This window comes from Aethalodelphis obliquidens, unplaced genomic scaffold (assembly GCF_003676395.1).
Source record: "Aethalodelphis obliquidens isolate GAN/ISIS:26980383/991018 unplaced genomic scaffold, ASM367639v1 scaffold50, whole genome shotgun sequence".
NCBI lineage: Eukaryota > Metazoa > Chordata > Mammalia > Artiodactyla > Delphinidae > Aethalodelphis > Aethalodelphis obliquidens.
The window spans coordinates 778,194-797,512 of NW_020837994.1; the positions used below are offsets into that span (position 1 = coordinate 778,194).

General features: G+C 61.4%; 2 protein-coding genes across 5 annotated transcripts in view; one reads left to right on the top strand and one right to left on the bottom strand.

Moving 5' to 3' along the window:
- The window catches only part of FAM168A (family with sequence similarity 168 member A), a 231,250-nt gene that overhangs the window by 5,182 nt on the left and 206,749 nt on the right, over positions 1 to 19,319 (bottom strand). The window lies entirely within an intron of this gene.
- On the top strand, positions 328 to 19,313 carry RELT (RELT TNF receptor). 3 transcript variants are annotated; one of them, XM_027083328.1, is made up of 11 exons: positions 328 to 464; positions 12,238 to 12,389; positions 13,392 to 13,466; positions 13,574 to 13,740; positions 13,950 to 14,029; positions 14,743 to 15,000; positions 16,294 to 16,374; positions 16,649 to 16,730; positions 16,918 to 17,172; positions 17,604 to 17,802; positions 18,100 to 19,313. In XM_027083328.1, the coding sequence occupies exons 2-11, from the start codon at positions 12,345 to 12,347 to the stop codon at positions 18,145 to 18,147; spliced, it is 1,290 nt and encodes a 429-aa protein (XP_026939129.1). In that variant the 5' UTR covers positions 328 to 464; positions 12,238 to 12,344; the 3' UTR covers positions 18,148 to 19,313. The 3 variants fall into 3 exon arrangements, with proteins under 3 accessions (XP_026939129.1, XP_026939128.1, XP_026939126.1); XM_027083327.1 differs by lacking the exon at positions 328 to 464 and adding an exon at positions 1,183 to 11,641; XM_027083325.1 differs by lacking the exon at positions 328 to 464 and having other exon boundaries at positions 1,185 to 12,389.

Consider the following 19,319-nt stretch of genomic DNA (forward strand, 5'->3'; position numbering starts at 1 on the left):
GGAAAACGAGACCCAGGGAGGGACAGCGGTGGCCCCGTTTGCACTGGCAATGGTGACAGGTCTCAGAAAAGCATCCAAGTCTCCAGTCTATCTTGCATCTTGCAACCCCTTCTTTATTGGTTTGGAGCCCAGAAGCGGCTGATCCGAGAGGCCTTGTCCGGCGCAGCCCCCTGCAGTTCCCGGGGAGCGCGAGAGATGGCGACACAAAACAGCACGGCCGGGCTGCAGAGCGCGAGCCCCATGGCGGTCTCCAGGGGGCGGGGGTCGCGAACCTGGGCTCTGACGTCGGAGGCGGGGCCGGCGGCCGTGACGCGCGGGGGCGGGGCTGCGCGCCTTCCCGGACCGGGCGGCGATTCATTCAAAAGGCGCGCAGGCTGCGTGGCCGCCCGTGCGCACGCCGAGCCGGGCTCGGGCACCGCGTCGGCCTGGGAGCTGGGCTGCTGGAGCTGCTGCGGGGCGGCCAGGTAAGGAGGACGCGCGGAGCCCCAGCCCGGAGGCCGGGGCCAGAGGGATGCGGGCCCGAGCGGCGCCCCCTGCCTCCCAGCGTCTCTGAGGAAGTTCGCCGGCGCGGCGGATGCAGCAGCCCAGGCCCCGCGGCCCCCCGCCTCCGCGTCCTGTCCCGGCGCCTTCCGCGCACGGACCCCCGCCCGTCTCTGAGCTCCCTGCTCGGGGACCTGTGTGTCCTCCGGCCGCGGCTCCTGGCCCGACCGTGCGTGATGGGGAGGCGGCGGCGGAACTTGCAGTTTGAGGAGCCGGCGGGCCTCGGAGACGCCCCGGCCTGGGGTACTTGGACTGAGACCAGGACGGGGTGCGGGGCGGGACGGCGGCTCCTCAGTGTGGCTGCGGCGCGGGGCGGCCGGAGGGGGGGTTCTGAACGGTGTCAGCCCGTGACTGTGGGTGACACGGCGCGTGAGGCGGCCCAGCCAGGGCGAACGTGTGGCCCGGACACTGGGCGGTGACGTTGGGCCGAGGGGGAGACACCGAGGGGCTCTGTGTGTCTGTGACAGGCAGTGTGCGTGTGACTGTGTGAGAGAGACACCCCGGTCACTACGGGTGACCGTGACCCCAGCCCACTGTGAGTGCGACCCCGGGTTACTGGGGTCACTGAGTGTGTGTGTGGCCTGGGGTGTGACCAGGACACCAGGGCCCTCATGAACGTGAGTGAACATGGTATAGAGGGGGAGGAACCCCAAGTGACTATGAGAACCAGCCCCTGAAGCACTGGGGTCATAGTGTGCTGTGGGGTGAAGTAGTGCAGTGTGTGTGTGTGTGTGTGTGTGTCCGTGTCCGCGTCCGCCCGTGTCCGCGTCTGCACCTCAGGGACATGAGTAAAAGGCGGAAAGAGGAGGGACCTCAAACACCTACTAGCAGATGGGGGCTGGAGGGAGAGGGGCCAGGGAGGGGACAAGGGTCTCTCCAGGACTGTCCCCAAGAGGGCGTCCCTCAGGAGCTCAGTTTAGTGAGGGGGGTGGACCCTGAGTGACTTGCCCTGGCAGAGGCAGAGGGGCCAAGGCTGAGGGGCATCTGGTGGGGTGATAGGTCTGGCAGCAGCTGAGGGCCTCTGAGGTAGCCTCAGGCTCCATCTTTCTGTCTCTGTCACACACACACAGACACAGACACACACACACACACACACACACACACTCACACACACGCAAGGTCCAAGAGGCCTGGCTAAGCTCTGTCCCTGGTAACCTGTGTTCTCACTGGGCCCAGGCATAATCTTGCCCTCAGATCCCACTCACCCTTGCTGGGCCTCAGTTTCCCTGTCTGCACACTGAGGTGTTGGGCTGTGAATGGACTGTGAATCATCGCTTCGGGATCCTCTATTGTTTTGGGGTCAACTGTCAACTGTCTCTGTTCTCCCCTACCTCCCTTCAGGCAGAAAGACTGCAGTAGGGGGTGGGAGCAGGCTGTCTGCTGGGGACAGAGTGGCCCAGGGCTGCGCCCAGGTGCTGGTGACGGGGTTGGAAGCACAGCTCCTCAGATCACGCCGAAAATTCTAACCCATAGACATTGACTTCTCTGGTGCCCATCTCCTTTCTTCAGTTCCCTTCTTGGGGGGAGAGGGGGCATGTTCCTGGGGGGCATGAGTCGTCTCTGCTTTGGAGAGCTGGAGCAGGGCCTCTTCACCATCTAGGCTAGACCCTCCTGAGGCCCCCACCCACACAAGAGGGTCTGTTGGGTTCATGCAAAGTGGAATGGAAATCAGGCTCCCTAGCCCAGTAGAGGTGAGGAGACACCTGCTGAAGGATCTGCACGTTCTCTCCTCTGCTGTCATCCTCTGAAAATGTTGATTGCATTCTGGGTCGGGGAGATAGTTTGGGGAGACAGTGCCAGGTGCTATGCTGAATGCTTTATGGTGTGCTCTCGTTGAATCCTCACAGTGGCTCTGAGATGTGATGACTGTTTTTCAGAGAAGGAAACAGAACCTCAGAGAAGCGAAGTGACTTGCCCAAGGTCACACAGAGTCAGGACAGTGCCAGGACTGGAATGCAGGTCTCCTGTGCCTGAAGCCCTGTAAGATGCTTGGAGAGGGCCACTCCCCTTCCTAATATCTGCTCATGGCTTCTCTGGGCTTCCTTCTCTCAAACGCAGGCTGGCAACATGGCCTCGGCAGGGTGTGCCACTGTGAGTTCTGAGTGTGGTGTGCACGTGTCTAGAACATCAGGGGTGGCTGGGTTTTATGGTCTTCCTGTTCCTCCTCCCTCCCCCTAACTCTCACCTCCTAGCCAGAGGTCACCAGAAAGTCCTGTCTCCTGCCTTCTAGAGCCTGTAACTGGTTTGGGGAGCGTCCGTGTGGCTCTGAAGAATGTTGGGAGTCAGCAGCATAGCCCAGGCTCCAAGAGTGGCAGGAGAATTGAGAGTCCCACTTGACCTTCACCATACCTGAGAGGCCCTGTGCCCCCGCTCAGAGTTGTTCTAGGGGCACTTTCCCCAGTCCACCCACACACTGCGGGGGTTGAGGGACAGGCTAGTAGTGACCTTGAGCTTGTGCCTACCCGCTCAGGGCCTCAGTGTCCCCATTCTTCCCTGAGGCCCCTGCTAGCTCTGCCCACTGCTGCTGCTTTGCTGAGAGCTGGAGCTGGGGATCTGGGTGTCCCTCTGTCCTCTCTGGAATGACTAGAGTTGTGCTTCTTGGGGCTGATCAGAATAGCTGTCTTGGTCTCCTGGGGCTGAGCCTGAGTTATTTCCATCCCCAGCAAAGAGGTGGAAATAGCTCAGGGCCCTGGAAGGGGAGGGAGAGGGGAAGGGTTAACCAAGGGTTAACCTCCTCTTCTGGTCCCAGCCCCACCCTGTGCCCTGCCCAAGCCAAACCTTTTTGGGAACTTGTGCTGCCTGGACCACAGGGATGGTGGTGGGGCCCGGCTGGGTTTCCAGTGTGGCCCCAGTTGGGACTCATGTGACAGTTGCTGGAGGCAGGTGCCCATTTCTGGTCAAGGAGGGGAAGCTTTCAGCCCCCTTCCCCTGCTCATAGGGTCAGCCTCATTTTACAGAGGGAGAGACGAGGTTCTGAGAAGTGCTGGGACTTACCAAGGCCCCGCACAACCCTGATATTCTGGCTCTCACCCTCCAGACAGGGAACCTACCTTCTGTCCTGCCACACGTCCCCCAGAAGACTGGACGTGGCCCAGGACTGGAAGCAGGCCTGAGACATGCCTTTGCAAAATCAGGGCGTCTCTTATGTTCCAGCTTGGGCCTTGCTGTCCTTGCCCAAACTCCTGTATTGGCCTCTCTGCCTCCGTTTCCAGTTCTCTCACACACGGTGCCAGAGTGGCCTCCCTAAGGTAACTTGTACTGTTTGCCTGCAAAATATAGTCCAGACTCCTCATCCTAGCATCGAGGTTTTCCTTCCAGGAGGACCCTTTTGAACTTTACATTTTCACCCTCTTCCTTCCCTACCAGATGCCTTGGTTGTACTCTGCCTTTGCATTTGCTGTCTCCCCTTTCTAGAACCCTCCTGACCATTCAGGGTACAGCCCCAGCCCCGCTGCCTCCCCCAGGAAGCCCTCCCAGCCCAACGTTAGTCCTTCTTCATTGTGTGGTCCATGTGCCACATGTCCCCCCTCACCTCTGGGAATAGGCACAGGGGTGGGGTCCTCATGGGCACCACATGCCCAGTTGGGTGGGGCCGGCCTGGCCAACAGCCTCTCCTCTCCCGCTGCCATATCTGTGTTGGCCAGGCCTCTTCCTGAGGAAGGGCAGCCATCGTAGGCTGAGGGCCTACTGTGTGTTAGGATGCACAGGGAGGTTGGTACCCAGGGGTCTCCAGTGCTCCCGAGTGTGTGCTGGGGGTTAGCGGCGAAAACTCAAGGCCACTCCTGTGCGTAGGGGCCAGTTTGGTGCTTGCCCTGGACTCCTCAGGCAAGGCTCTCATTCTGGGCCAGCAGAGGACGCTCCCCCCTGAGGCCCTAATGTGTGTTAGGTCCTGGGTGCAGGGCTCCATGCAGCAGCACTGGCAGGGCATCCCTTTCCTTCCAAAGCTGCTCAGTGGGGAGCCCAGACTCAGAGGGCAGAAGGGTCCAGTCCTAGTCTGAGTCACACAGTCACTGGTGCTGGAGTCTGGCACTCAAGCTCGTGCCCAGCCCCCAGCCCCATCTCCCACAGGCGCCAGGTGGGAGGCGAGGGTTGTCTGACAACTCTGGTGTCAGTTTTCAAAGAAGGACCAGGCTGGCTACCTGCAGGGGGAGGAGGAAGTGGTGGTAGGGCTGCTCAGGCCCACTCCCTCCGTTATAGGGCCAGCCCTTCTGCCAGGTTAGGCAGGAGGGCTGGACCAGAGGGGGAGGCATTTTGCCTGAGATCAGCCAGCAGGCCCCCCCCCGCCCCCGCCCAACCCCAACTCAGGATTGGGACATGACCTCTGGCAGACCTTAGCACCCAGTTGGGGTGGCAGGGAAGACTGAGGTGCCGATGCTGCATCCCTGCTGTGTGTTCAGCCCTGGGTAGGACCACAGGCTGCTCTCATCCGCAGCCTCATGCCCAGGTCATCAGCAGCCCCGTCCAGGTACAGGCATTGAGAAGAGGGCCCAGAGACGGGAAGGGACTTGCAGGACTCCAGCGTCACTGGGATCCTAACCCAGGTATGTTTGCCTGGAAGGCCAGAGCTTTTTCCGAGGCCACCCTGGGAAAGATGAGTGCTCTATAAATAAACTGCCCATGTGGCTGTGAGCGTGTGCCCTGGCTACTTGACACAGGAGAGGGATGGAGGGGCCTCTGCAGCCAATTAGAGGCAGGGTCTGAGTGTGTGGTTGGAGGGAGAAGGAAGGAGGGCTTCCAGAAGGAGGGGCCTAACTTGGACCTGTACACCCTCACGGTAAGAAGGAGCAGTGAGCACAGGGATGGAGCTGTGCCCCACCTCCTGCGTGCACTTGCTTGCCTCCCTCCCTGAAGGGGACCTCGAACAATGATGGCTGAAGGGGCCAGGAGAGGGGCGGGTCCACCCTGACAGGGAGGCTGGGAAGGCTTCCTGCAGGAGGTGGCACCTGGGCTGAGGCCTGATTGTAAGAAGAGTCGCTGTTCCCTGATGAACCATGGAACCTCCAGCCATGCCAAGAGGTCAGCTGGACAGGCACAGTTGTCCCAAATCACAGAGGCGGAAACAAGTTCGGGGATGTAGGGCTGGGTCCTGACTGCTCAGCACCCCTCGCCTTCCTGACTGTGGTTTCAGTTGGCGTGGGAGCAGGTGGACACAGGCCTGTGTAAGGGCTGGGAAATGGGCACCCAGGGTCCACCTGGCGAGTCCAAGACTCATCCACCCCTGCTGCTGGGACTGATGTTGGGTTCCCCAAGCACTCTTGCCTGCTCCTGAGCCACTGGGTGACCTTCGTTGGATGCTGCTTGGTTCTGAGCTTGGCTCCTCCTCTGGCCCTTGTGGGCTGTTGAGGACTGGTGCTCAGGAGAGGCCTGGTCAGGCCAGGCGCTGACCAGTATTACTTACAGTGGGCTCCATTTATCCCCTCAGCATCCCTGGAGACAGGGACCAGAACCCCTGTTCGCAGGGGTGGACCCTGAAGCTCAGGGTGGGTAAGTAACTTGCCCAAGGTCACAGAGCTCCGAAGTGATGAGCTAGAGCTTGAACCCAGGTGTGACTGCTCCGGGTCCAGGCTTCCCCTCAGGCTCTGTTCATTAGGGCCTGACCTGGAATTGCTGGGGTCAGGGGAATCTCTTTCCCCCAGCACCTGGAGTCTGGAGGAGGAGTCGGAGGACGGGGCAGGCTGGGCCTGTGATCTCCCCTCAGTCTCTCTCAAAGCCTCCCCAGGTCAGCCTGGTCGGGGCTGAGCAACTCTGGGCGCCCTGGCACAGTAGTGATCGGTACAGATTCGCGGCCGGGGCAGGAGGCAAAGTGGCTTCTCGGAGGAGAAGGTAGCAGTGGCGACAGCTGGTGGGCAGTGGGGTGTCCTCCAGCCCTCCTAGTGCTTTGCCGTCCTGTCCTGGGCACTGGCGCGGCCTCCCTGCAGGAAAGCTCTGGTTCTGAGTGCTTGGGTGTGGGCTGGAGCAGGGCATGTGGGAGCAGCGGGAATGCCAGGTCTGGGGTGGCAAGAGCAGGGGCTGCCAGCTGCCTGTCCCCACTCCACATGGGAAACCTTGTCTCCTTTCAGACTAAGTGGTTACAGGGTACTACTCTGAGTCTCAGTTTCCTCATTTGTGAAGCCTGGAACCCTGTCTTTGAGGCCTGGTAAGGGAATGGGCATGTAGTACGTTCTTAGTGAGGGGTGTTGGGGACCCCCAGCTCTGCCTCGGAGACGACTGTCTAGTTTGGGCCCCTGCCACACCTCCCAGCCCCAGGCTTAGGCCAGGGAGGGGGCAGGGGTTGCATCTGCACCCAGACTGGGAGGGGCTGAGTGGGCCCTGTCTGGCTGCCTCAGCCCTTTTCTTAGCCTCAAGGGCCAATTAGCCCACTCGGCCCCACCTCACACCCCTGAGCCTTCTAAGCCCAGGCCTGGTGGGGGGCCAGGGAGCAGCTGCTGCTTGGTGTGCCTGGAGTCCTCACCCCAGGGTTGTGACCTGGGAGATCTTGGCTGCCTGAGGCTGGGCTGGGGGTGGGAATGGGGGAGCCCTTCTCACTGAGTGGCCCTGAGGCAGCCTCTGCACATCTCTGGGCTCCCAGCCCCTCATTAGTCCTAGGGAGCTGGGCTCTACCCTGGGATCTTCCTCTTCCCCCTCCTTTCCTGGGCTTCCTGCTTCTCACAGGTCCCAGTGCCTTTTCCTACTGGAGCTGTGGTAGACTAGGGCACTATGCATGCAGGAAACCTCAGAGGCCCCAGAGACCCCCATGGCGGCAGTACCTCCTTCCCTGGCGCCTGCCCGCGCGCTTTGTAATAGTCTTTCAGGTGAGCCGCCTCCTGTGTGCCGCCAGCTCCCTAGTCTGTGCCGTCAGGTTGGCAAACGCTCAGAACATCTGTTTTGCGCCAGGCCCTGGGCCAGGCTCCTGGGTAGGAGGGGCCAGAGTGAGGTGGGAAGCTGTCAGGTAGGCCTGGGCTCCACCCCTGCTTTACCTCCCCCTGGCTGGGTGACCTCAGTTACCCAGGGGTGAAGCAGGGACGCTCACCTCTCCTGTGAGGAGTGGAGGCAACCCAGGATGAGGGCCTGGCCCGAGGCGATGGGAGTCTGTTCCCTTCCCTGTGAGGGGAGAGGATGAAAGGGAGGCAATGCCTAGCTGTCCTCACTACCCCCCACTGTGGGCACTGCCCTACTTCAGCCCCAGTTGCCAAGGAACCACTGGCTTCCTTGCTAACCTGGATTTCTCTATTGATGGGCGGCCTTTGTCTTCCTGCCTAGGGTGCAGCCACTGCCGAGAAAGGCCTGTGTCCAGCTGTGTTTCCAGGCAACCTTAGCCCCTGGAGGCTGCAGGGAGGTCCCCAGGCCGTCAAGCCACTGGCTGGGAAACAGAAATACCTGCCCCGCACCCCCTGCTCCAGGTGGCTACCTGCTTCCCACCTCCATCTCCCCAGCCCTGCCTCACTTGGCAGGCAGCCCGGCAAGCCCTCTGAGATGCAAGTTGTTCCACACCTCTCCCTCCCCCGCTAACCCTTCAAGGCCCTGGGGGAAATGCAGCCTTCTCAGCTTGCGGCCTAAGCTTGGTGTGACCTGGGATCTGCCCACCAACCTTTCCTCTCCCTTCCTACACCCTCCCAATCCCCCAGATTGTCAGTGTGTATCTTCGGGCACCTCTCGTGTACCAGGCTCTGCGCCAAGCATTGTACGTAAATATAAGAGAATCTTGTTTGTACCTCGTACCTCCCATCGAATATGTGCCATAACCCCCTCCACGATTTACACGTGGGGAACCTGAGGCACGGTGAATGCTTACTGAGGGCCTACTCTGTGTCGGGCTCTGTGCTGAGCATTTGATGTGCGTTCTCTCGGCCTCACAACAGCCCTCTGAGGGATGGGGAATGGGGGTGGGGTCCACAGCCACCGAGCCAGTGAAGAGCAGAGCAAGGAAGGCTGGTTCTCCTCAAGTCAGGCAAGGGCTTCAGATCCGGGTTCAGTCCCCCACCCCGAGCCCAGCCTCTAGGCTTCTTAATCGTCAGCCTGCTCCCTGGCCCTCTTGACCTTGGGAGAAGGTGGACCCTCTCCTGAGTGCCTTTTCTGATCCCCCTGGTTCAGCACATACCTATTCACGTGCTGGGCACCCGGTACGGGGGCAGCACGTCAGCGGGGAAGGGGTGGGTGCGTAGCCTGGTCACACCCAGGGCGAGGACTGCACAAGTGAGGTGGTGGTTGGGGGCCAGGAGGAAGTGACTTTGAGCTGAGCTCTGAAGGAAGGGTAGCTGTCAGTAGGGTGATGGGAGGGGTTTCTGGGCAGAGGAAACAGCAGGTACCAGTGCCAGGTGAGAGAGGCAAGTGTGGGGGACAGAAAGCAGCTCTCAGTGGCTGGAGTTGCAGGGAGGGACAGGGGTCAGATCTGGGTGTTGAGACGCCTAAGCTGCGGGGGGCTGAAGTGGAGGCCAGGGAGGAGGCCAGGGGGCAGGCGAGGGGTGGGGTGAGCATGGAGCTGCGGGAGACCCTCGGAGGAGGCCACCGCGGAGGCGGGTGAGGCTGGAGAGGGAATGCGCGGAGATGGGGCCCCAGGCTGGGGCCGGGTGACCCCATGAGCTTCAGTTCTGGGAAAGGGGAAGCTGCTGAGGCCTGAGGAGGCCCGGGTGGTGACACAGCTTCCTCTTTCTCTGAGGACTCTGGGGCTGCGCCTCCCTGGGGCTCTGGCATCTCCTGCTTGGGGCCCTGGTCTCAGCTTTGCTAGTTGGCTTTCTTCCAGGGAATTTCTGGTTCTAATGGTTTGGGCATTTTTTTGGAGGGTGGGGATGGGCTGAGTGTGAGGAGCCCCTCCCCCTGCCCCACGCCCCCGTGAACCTGTTTTCTGGAGGCCTCCTGCTCCAGACACTGGGGCAGGGTTTTGTGGGGAGTGAGACAGACATCCCTGCCCTCGCTGCTGTCTGGTGGAGGGGGGCGGGGGCAAGCAATAAACAAGTAAGCAAACGGTTATAAGCCTTGGTGGGAGGTGCTGAGAGAAAGAAGGGGTGACAGGGAGGAAGTCACATGACCTACATCAGGCTCGTTACCTCATTTAAACCTCATGACAGCCTTGCTCTGGGACATAAACATCCCCATCTTGCAGGTGAGGAAACTGAGACCCAGCAAGGTGAAGCAGGGGCTCTGGTCCCCCAGGGAGCTGGTGACAGTGGGAACAGGCCCCAGGCTGAGATTTCAGGAAGGAGTGGCCTCTAAGCTAACTTCCTTCTCTGCCCCTGGGGCCTTGAAGGGTGGTTCTCCTCTGCCAGGAGCCCTGAGGCCGGAGAAGACCACCACCACTGCCCATCTTTGACAGCCCTCCCCCAGGAAGCCCTCAGGAGGTGCCCCAAGGTGCAGGGCTTTGGAAGGTCACTGATTGCCCTGCCTCCTGGAAGGCAGAGGGCTGGGGATGGAGCCTTCTCAGTCTCCCCTCCCCCAGCCAAGGGGCTTGATCTGAACTTGCTGTTCAGTCAGGGCTCCAGGGCTCAGAGCATAGGTGCTGGAGGCTGGGTGGGGAGAAGGCGTAGAGGGGAGTCAGAGCAGCAGGGGTCCACGTGCGTGCAGGGGGTTCTGGGTGGAGGCCAGCGGCTGCCTGACTGAGCAGGTCCTCTGGGGGCTCAGGCTGATTGTGGGGGCAGGGGGAGCTGCTGTAAGCAGAGACTCGGGCAGCCAGACTGGAGTAAGTGCTGGTTTGGGGTAATTAGAAGGCACATAATTAGAAGGCGTCAGGGCGCTAGGCCGCGAGCGTCTGTGCCTGAGTGGGCCCTCGCTGGCTTTGAGTCTGGGCCTTTGGACCCCACTTTCCTCCTCGAAGTCTTGAGACCATAGCTCCCCGTCTGTCTGGAGGTGGGCAGCTGCACAGCCCCTCCCTGTGAGCTCAGGTCACCCAGCAGGTGCCAGTCACGGCCAGGGGTGGGACTAGGGGGGAGTCTCTCCTCGGTGGACGTTGGGTCTCTTACTTTCCACCCCTGCCCCAGCTCTCTGGCCCACCCTGGGGATATGGACGGGTGCTGGGTCTGGGGGCTGGACAGGGCCACGGGGCCAGCCTGAGGTCTTGGGGCTCGTGGTCAAGTCTGTGGGTGAGCTCCCATGAAAAACCAAGGAGGGGGCCATGGAGAGATGGGCTTGAGTAGGAACTGGGCCTGGGCAGGGGGACACTTGTGACCATGTTGGAGGAGGGACCGGTGGAGGATGGGCCAGAGGATGCCACCTGTTGGGTGCTGACTGCCAGGGTGCAGCCTTCACTCTACTCTGTGGCTGGACCTTCTGTCCCAGGTTTTCCCCTGAGCTGGCCTTGGGCCGAGAGCCACTGCCAGTGACCTGGAGAGTCCCGAGGATAGTGTGACCACTGCCCCAGCCCCTCCCCTGGGTGTAATTCAAACCCCTGGCCCGCCAAGGTCTGTGCCAGGCCAGGCCCACAGCGCAGCCGGATCAGTTTCCTCCGGCTCCTTTTCCTGGTGGGAAGTCCGGGCCGCCTGTAGGCCAAGGGGCTCTCGGCTCTTCCGTGACCTGGGGTTTAATGCAGGCAGTGCTTCTCCTGCCAGGCTGGGCATCAGACAGCCCCGGGGTTCCAGGCAGGGCCCCCTCAACATGCTGGGCTTGGCTGCTCGAGGCTGCCCCTTGGGGGTCAGAGGCTGCCTGTGGCCTGTGCCTGAGGCCCTCCACGTACACTCCTCCTTCACCCTCCTGAGCCTGGAGACAGGCCTCCTGGAAAGAGGTCATTGAACTCCCTTATTCTGCCACTATCCCTTTTGTGCAATCCAAATTCTTCTTCCTGCTCTTCCAACCTCGTCCTCTGCTGGAGACTTTTCTACAGAGGAGGCCACACCCTTGAGCCTGGGGGCTCAGCCTCAGGCCTGTGCCTATCACCCTCTGTGCCCTCACATGCCTTATTTGGTTTCTTGGCACTTCCCTCGCTCTGGCACGGGGACGCTCACTGTTTATCTGTTGGTCGTTGGTCTCCCCTGGGGTGTGAGTTCCCTGAGGACAGGGACAGCGCCTGTCTTGTTCATACCTTTTCCCGTGCTGAGGGCAGTGCCCAGCACACAGCAGGTGCCCAAGAGAAGACAGAAGGCTTGAATGCTGGCTGCCACTCCCCACCCCTGCAGATCTGCCCGCGGCTCAAGAGATGCAGTCAGACACATCCCAGATCTCTGGAGAAGTCTGCCAGGCGGGACCGTGGGACCCGTGGGAGGACCAGCACAGTGATGGGGTTGGGGTGGGGGAGCTTTGGGGAAATGGAAGTCTAGAGAGGCTTCCATAACAAGAGGCCTTTGTGCTGGGCTTTGAAATGTGACAGAAAAGGCCTTTCTTGGAGCAGAAACAGCAAGAGTGAAGGCAGAGAAGTAGGAGAGGCGGGCATGCTTGTGCGCCCCAAGGAGTTCTGAGAGGCAGGAGCCTGAGAGCTGGGGATGCAAGCGGGGAGGCCGGGCGTGGGGTCGCTGTCAGCGCTCTCGTTCCTCCCACCTCCCGGGGCTGAGGCTGTAGGCTGTAGGCTTCCTTCCTCCCCTGCTCCCCTGCCAGGGCCTAGGGCAGCTGGCTGTTTATGGAAGAGGCAGGAAGCCCTTCCTCCACTGGGAAGCTGCCCTGGGAGGCTGGCCCCAGATAGGGTGCCCCCACCTCTGCTAGGGCCTGCAGTGGACCAGAGGGCAGGGCCGGTGAGCGTAGGCCAAGCCGCCCCAGCATTCTGCCTGCCCGGTGACACCTCTCGATGTTCCCGTCCAGCCCCGTCCTGGAAGGAGGACTGCAGCTGCCTGCCTGCCTGCCTGTCCCATCCCCGTCTGAGCCTCCCCTCCATCTGCCTGAGGCTGGCGACCCACTGGGGCTTGAGGATGAAGCTGAGCCCACCGCACTGGCCCCTATCCTGCCTCCTGGTGGTGAGTTGGGGATGGGACCGTGGGGAAGGTGAGTCCTGAGCCCTGCGCTCAGGAACCTCGTGCTGCGGCGGGTACTGGGGCTGGTTACATGGCTCTTTTGAAGAATCGAGGCAGTCTGACCCTAGGAAGCGCCTCCTGCCCCACGTGCTCCTGGTGCCGTCGGCCTCCCAGTGTTTGGCACGTGCTGGAGCCGCGTCTAGGGCCTGAGGAGGTCTCTGGCACCTCCCGTGTGACATTCCCTCTGCCCTTCAGGGTAGCTGGCTATACGCTGTGCCTGCCCCAAACTGGGGCCCAACTGGAGGACTGGGGGGATCTCCCCTGCGGGCAGGATTCGGGGCAGATAGTTCACACTAACTGTGAGAGGGAAGAGAGGGAGCTCCGAGAGGAATAGGGGGAGGACATGAATGGAGAAGATCCTTCCTTTGGGGCCTGTCATGCTCTGTGTGGGTCCCAGGGTGTGAACGGGCTGGCCTTGTGTTGTGGGAAGGTCACGGAGGAGGATGTGGTCCCAGAGACTCAGCCGAGGCCCCGAGGCCCCATCTGCAGTCTCGGCCCCAGGGATGATGAACGGAGGCTGGTTAATGACATTTTCAGCTGTGGTGTGTGGACCAAGGCAGCAGGAAGGGGGGCGGAACCTGAGAGAGGAATTCGGAGGAATTTCCTCCTCATCAGCCTGGTTAGCTACAAGGGCGTGACTCACAGACCCAGGGGCTCAAGATCCTGATCTGGCCCTGTCTGAGGTGTTTCAGCACTTTCCAGAAGCAGATGTGGTTCTCCCCTTGCCTAGGCAATGGCAATGCAGCCGGTCTGGGACAGGCAGATTTTACTTGTAGCACAAGGGACTGAGGTTAGAGAGTGTCCCCAAAGCCTGGGGGTGGCCCTGTATATTGGTGGTCCTTGTGCTTGGGGTGACTGTAAGTGGGTGGGGGGTAGGTGGCCCCAGAGATGCCATGTCCCGGTGCTTTCCGCTCCCTCAGTGTGTCCTGCCCTCTTTTCTTCCAGCTGTTGCCCTGGCCTCTGGCCACTGCAACATCAACAACCCCTTGGCCGTGCCCACCCGGCGAGGAGCCCAACCTGGTGAGCTCGCCCTGCCCATCCACCTCTCCTGGGAAGACTGTTGAGGGCCAGGGGCAGGGACCTCAGGCCTGGCTCCTGGCTTTGTTCTCACTCTTCCCCTCCTGCAGGAACCAGGGCGGGGCACATTATGCAGGTCCTGCCCCCCAGGCACCTTCTCAGCTTCCTGGGGCTCTAGCCCTTGCCAGCCGCACTCGCGCTGCAGCCCTCAAGGGAGGCTGGAGGCCCAGGTGGGCACGGCAACTCGAGACACACTATGTGGAAACTGCCAGCCTGGGTGAGCCATGGGGTGGGGTGTGGGTGTTCATGACCAGGTGACCAGGACTTGAGATCCTGGGGTCCCAGCCTCACTCACCTCTTGAGTGGGCCACAGTCTTCCCATCTGTGAAATGGGGTGGGTCAGGACCAGTGAGGGTGCCCAGTAGGAAGGTACAGCCTCTCTTAAGGATAGTTTTTGGGCTTCAGTAACATCTTCCCTCCCTGCAGGTGGTTTGCCCCGTCAGAGGTCCCCCATGTTCCCTGTCGGCCGTGCTCCTGGACACCCCTGGGTACTCGCGGCTGTTACGGTGAGTGGCAGGTGATGGCTAGGACTGGCGGGGTATGTGTGGGGAGGGGTCTGGCGAGCTTGAGCCCAAGGGCCCCGCAGTGTCCGTCTGGGGCAGTGGGGTCCTCACTCCCCTAGCCCAGGGGAGGGTGTGCAGCCACAGGGTGTCTAGCAGGTCCACTGGCTGTGTCTTCTCACCCCGTCTTTGAGTGGCAGAGACTGTCCAGCAGGTGGCTGCCACAGCTTGGGTTTCACATCCCAACCAGTCTCCTGTCCTTATCCCCTCGAAATAACCCACGTAGCTGAGTGTGAGCACATACGCTTACATACGTGCACCTCCTCTCACCTGTTGAGTTGGTCACCTTCTGAGGCAACTAACTCATGGGTCAGGCTGTGGGGAGGCAGGATCCGGTGTTGCTGTGCCCAGGCGTGTGCACCGTTGCCTTTTGTTCACCCCTGTGACCCATCATGAGGGGTGGACAGGGGCCTCAGGGTCTGGCCGTCCTGAGGGCTGAGGAGGCCTTGCTCAGGCTGGCTGACTGGTCAGATGGCCAAAAAGGAGGGTGTGAGTTGCTCTTTACTTCCCCACCATAGTGGAGAGTGGGTGCTCTGGACATGCCAGTACCACCCACCGCCCCGACCCCTGCCCACAGTAACCCGGGCCCTGGGCCTCTCTGAGTGTGTTTCTCTCTGCCTCTGTCTTTCCTCCATGCCTCCATCCTCCGTGGTGCTCAGAGCGGGGGCGACGGGCCCGACGTGGCATGGAGGTGGCAGCAAGGGCGAGCGGCGCAGGGGAGACGCGGCAGCCTGGGAACAGCACGCGGGCGGGCAGCCCCGAGGAGACAGCTGCCCAGTACGCGGTTATTGCCATTGTGCCCATCTTCTGCCTCATGGGGCTGCTAGGCATCCTGGTGTGTAACCTGCTCAAGCGGAAGGGCTACCACTGCACGGCCCACAAGGAGGTCGGGCCTGGTCCTGGAGGCGGAGGCAGCGGTGAGGCCCAGCCTGGGGCTGGGTGGGGAGGCCAGAGGGTGCGGCTGAGAACCTACTTGGTCTGGAGGGTCTGACATGGAGAGGCCTGCAGAGGGCTAATCAGGAGAGTTTCCCGGAGGTGCCGCACGTGGGCCGCAGAGGAGACACTGCGGACTGGCAAAGTAGAAGGAAGGGTGAGGCGGCCCGACGTGGCAACTGGGGCAGAGCAGAGGCAGAGCAGAGGTCAAGTGGCTTCAGTGGGATTCCCTCCCTGTGTGAGGCCCTACCCAGCTGTAAGGGCCTGGACTCCTCAGGGACTGCAGTTGTGTGTGTGGTTCAAGGGTTGGACTGCTTTCTGGGTACTCAGGGTGACCTCCGACCTCTGGCCTGAAGGGCTGGCAGGGCAGCTGTCTTGGACAGGGACCATGCGAGGCTCAGGTTTCAGCTCCAGGCTGTGGTTTGAGTTACGAGCCCTGGACCCAGAGGGAGAGACATGTTCCTCCTGCCCCTACCCCAGGGCCCTGGGTCCCTTTTCTTCTTCCCCTTACCCCTCTGCGCTGTCCCCTGAGGGCTAGTAGGGCCGGGATCCCACATGCACATCCCACATGCACTGCTCACAGAAATTGGGGGCCAAGTCAAGATAGAATGGCGCCTGCCATGCCAGCGCCCTTTTCAACCTCCGACACTGCGGTCTGCAGGGGTCAGGAGGGGGACAGGCGCTTTAGGCAGGCAGGAAAGTGGCAACTCAGGCCATTTTGCCTGGAACTGCACTTGTTTTCCTGGCCTAGGACTCCCTTTAACTGTTGGCTGCTGCCTGGGTGCAAGTCCTAGGAGTTCTGTTTGCTGCTGGCCCAGGAATGATTGCATGGCCCATTCTCATGCTCTTGAGGTTCGGGTCCTCAGTTAGTTATACTGACAGGGCGGTGTGCAGGGAGGTGATAGGCCTGGGATGGCAGAGTTTGCTGGGGCTGTCGGAGGTCATGGGCAGAGAGGCAGCCCACAGCTCCCTGAGGCTAAAGAGAGGAGAGGGCAGGCCCTGGGAGAGGCTGGTTCCCTCATCCCACACATCTGCAGGGACGGTGGAGTTCTGATGGCCCTGAAATCGCTAAGCCCCTGGTGCTGCTGGGTGCAGGGAGCAGTGATGCTGAGTAAGTAGTGAAGGTGATAATGGGCTCAGAATCAGAGCTGAGGCCCTTAGGTACGCATACAGCCAGGCCAGGGGCGCCCTCTGCTGCCATGTCCTGGTGTAGCCTGTGAGCCCAGGGTGTCCCACTGCCTCCTTCCCTAGGATCATGGTTCTCTGTTCTTCCCCAGGGGTCAACCCTGCCTACCATACTGATGACGCCAATGAGGACACCATTGGGGTCCTGGTGCGCCTGATCACAGAGAAGAAAGGTGAGGGGGGAGGTCTGACCCCATCCCTCCCAGAGCTCTGCTCTGCCCCTCCCACCGGGATACCTCAGGCCAGTGTGCCCCCTCTCTGACCACTGTGGCTCATGGTGCTCCCGCCTCTCTGCCTGCTCTTGCCTGGTGAGAGGTGGAGGAAAAGGCACACAGCCTGGGCCAGGGAGGGGGTGGCGGGTAGGTAGGAGGATTTGTGCTGGGGCAGGAGGTTGGGGGGAGTGCCCCTCACGGCCCAGAGCCGGGTTCTGACTACAGCTGCCCACAGAGAATGTGGCGGCCCTGGAGGAGCTACTGAAGGAGTATCACAGCAAACAGCTGGTGCAGACCAGCCACAGGCCTCTACCCAGGTAAGTGGGCAAGTGGGCAAGGAGGCACCCAAACCACAGGTAATCAGCCTGCCTCCTGGGGACTCACCACTTGGGTGTGTTGCCCCTCCTGTCACCCCGCTTCCCCTTCACCTACCTCCTGGGGTCTCCTGGGCCTGCCCTGCCCCAGCCCTGCCCCAGTGACCGCTCCCACCTGTGTCTTCCACAGGCTGCCGCTGGGCCCACCCAGCATGCCACACGTCTGCCCGCATCGCCACCACCTCCACACTGTGCAGGGCCTGGCCTCCCTCTCTGGCCCCTGCTGCTCCCGTTGTAGCCAGAAGTGGCCCGAGGTGCTGCTGTCCCCCGAGGCTGCAGCTGCCACCACTCCTACTCCCAGACTCCTGCCCAACCCGGCCAGGGTGCCCAAGGTCGGGGCCAAGGCAGGACGCCAGGGCGAGATCACCATCTTGTCTGTGGGCAGGTGAGGAGGGCATAGACACAGCAGGGTGCCACAACATGACATGACAGCTCTGGGGGTGGCAGGGCCCTAGCCTGATCCATGAACAGTGGGTTCAGTGGTGGCCTCACCCTTCCTGGCCTCAGTGGGCCTCTTTGCAGTGGGGGCGGCCAGGGAAAAGCCAGGTCTTCCCAGCTACGCTCTCTCACATGGAGTCCCTGGGCCCCCAGGGCAGGGTCATAGCCCCCATCACACCTGCGCCACCTCAGGCTAAGAGCCTGTCCACCTGCAGCCTAGTGTCGGGAGGTGTTGGGAGCTTGTCAGTGGGTGGGAAGACGTGGGGAGGGCTCAGGCTCTGACCCATGAACTTGCTGTGTGACCCTGGTGGGTGCTGTGCCCTCCACACCTGGGGTCCTTCCTCTAATGGAGGATGATCGCACTACCTCTCCCCACAGGTTCCGTGTGGCCCGAATTCCTGAGCAGCGGATGAGTTCAGTGGCCTCAGAGGTGAAGACCATCACGGAGGCCGGGCCCTCAGGGGGTGATCTCCCTGACTCCCCACGACGTGGCCTCTCCAGTGAGCAGCGGACACTGCTGGGAAGTGGTGGAAGCCACCCTAAATGGCTGAAGTCCCCAGCAGAGAACAAGGCTGAGGTAAGGATCAGAGGGGAAAGGTGTCTGTTGGCACCTGTGCCAACCCCGACTGCAGATGGGGCAGGGGTGGAGGTACAGAGGGCTACTGCCTCCTGGGGACTCACCACTTGGTATGTTGCCCCTCCTGTCACCCCGCTTCCCCTTCACTACCTCCTGGGGTCTCCTGGGCCCTCCTTGTCCACCTGCCCACTCACCTGGGCAGAGGCCTGTGGCTGGTCTGCGCCAGCTGTTTGCTGTGATACTCCTTGGAGTCCAGAAGCCCCCTGACAGCTCTGACCCCTCACCCCTGTCCCCCAGGAGAACCGCTATGTGGTCCGGCTGAGTGAGAGCAACCTGGTCATCTGAGGGGCTGTCTCGTCTGAGGATACTGCAGCCTTGCCCTGGGAGGCTCCGAAGGCTTCCTGGAGGAGGTAGAGCTGCAGCTGAGCCAGTGAGGATCCAGAATGGCCCAGCAGACAGAACAGCCAAGGCCAAGGCCTGGAGGTGGGAGCGTCCACCCCAGTGAGGAGGCAGGCCAGCGTGCCGGCGGGTGCTGTGTGCAGGAGCAGGTTGAGAGCCCCTCCCATCCCTGCCGCCCATTTCCTTCCCTGCAGGATGTCCCTGATGCCGTGCCCTGCCCTGGCTGGATCCTAGGAGCCCACAGGGTCCTCTGCACCGCCAGGTGGCTAGGCCTCAGTGGTGGGGAGGGGCCCTCTACCTGGCACCCCTGGCCCCATGCCTTAGTGATGAGCCACCCCTTACCTCTGTAGAGGGGACCTCCCCCTCCTTCCTGACAGGTCCTGCAAAGGGAGGGGTCAACAAAAAGCCATGAGCTAGGAACTGGGTTCCTGGGTTCTAATCCTGGGCAAGCCCCTGGCCATTACTGGGTCCCAATTCTTCTGACTGTGAAGCGGGGAGAGAGTGGCGCCTCGGTGCCCAGGGCCTTCCTGCATCTTGCAGGCTCTGGGCTGGGTCATGTAGATGGAGAACTTGACCCCTTGCCACCCCTCCCACTAGTTTTATCTGGCCCCGTTTTTTGCTGCTTCAGGGCCACCACCTTCAAGGCTCCCAAGGGGCTGCCCATTCATGGCTCTGCCTACAGAAGGGGCATAATGCACGTGCCTGCCCCTGACCCTGCTGTTTTTATTGAAATTGAAAAAACAGACTTGACCTGGGCGGGGCTGTGGTACAGAGCCCCAACCTGCCCAGCCACCCACAAGATCTCAGGCGCTTTGGAGGGTAAGGGGTGAGGCCTCTGGCCTCGGTGGTTTCTGTGTCCCTGTGGTATTGGTGTGTCCGTCCCCTGGCCTGGGCAGTGCGGGCGACTGCCTAGCCCGCGTCTCCACTCTGGCTCAGCAACCTCGTTATTTATGTGGGGCTGTGCAGGCATGGGCCCACTGCTGTCACTGTTTCTCTTATTTATTGAAACTTTGCTGTTGTCCCACCCTTGTGTCTCCACACCCATCCATTTATTGAATAATAAAAGGTGGGAAAGTAGTGTCATGAGGCGCTTCTTTTTCCCTGTGTCTCTTCTCAGG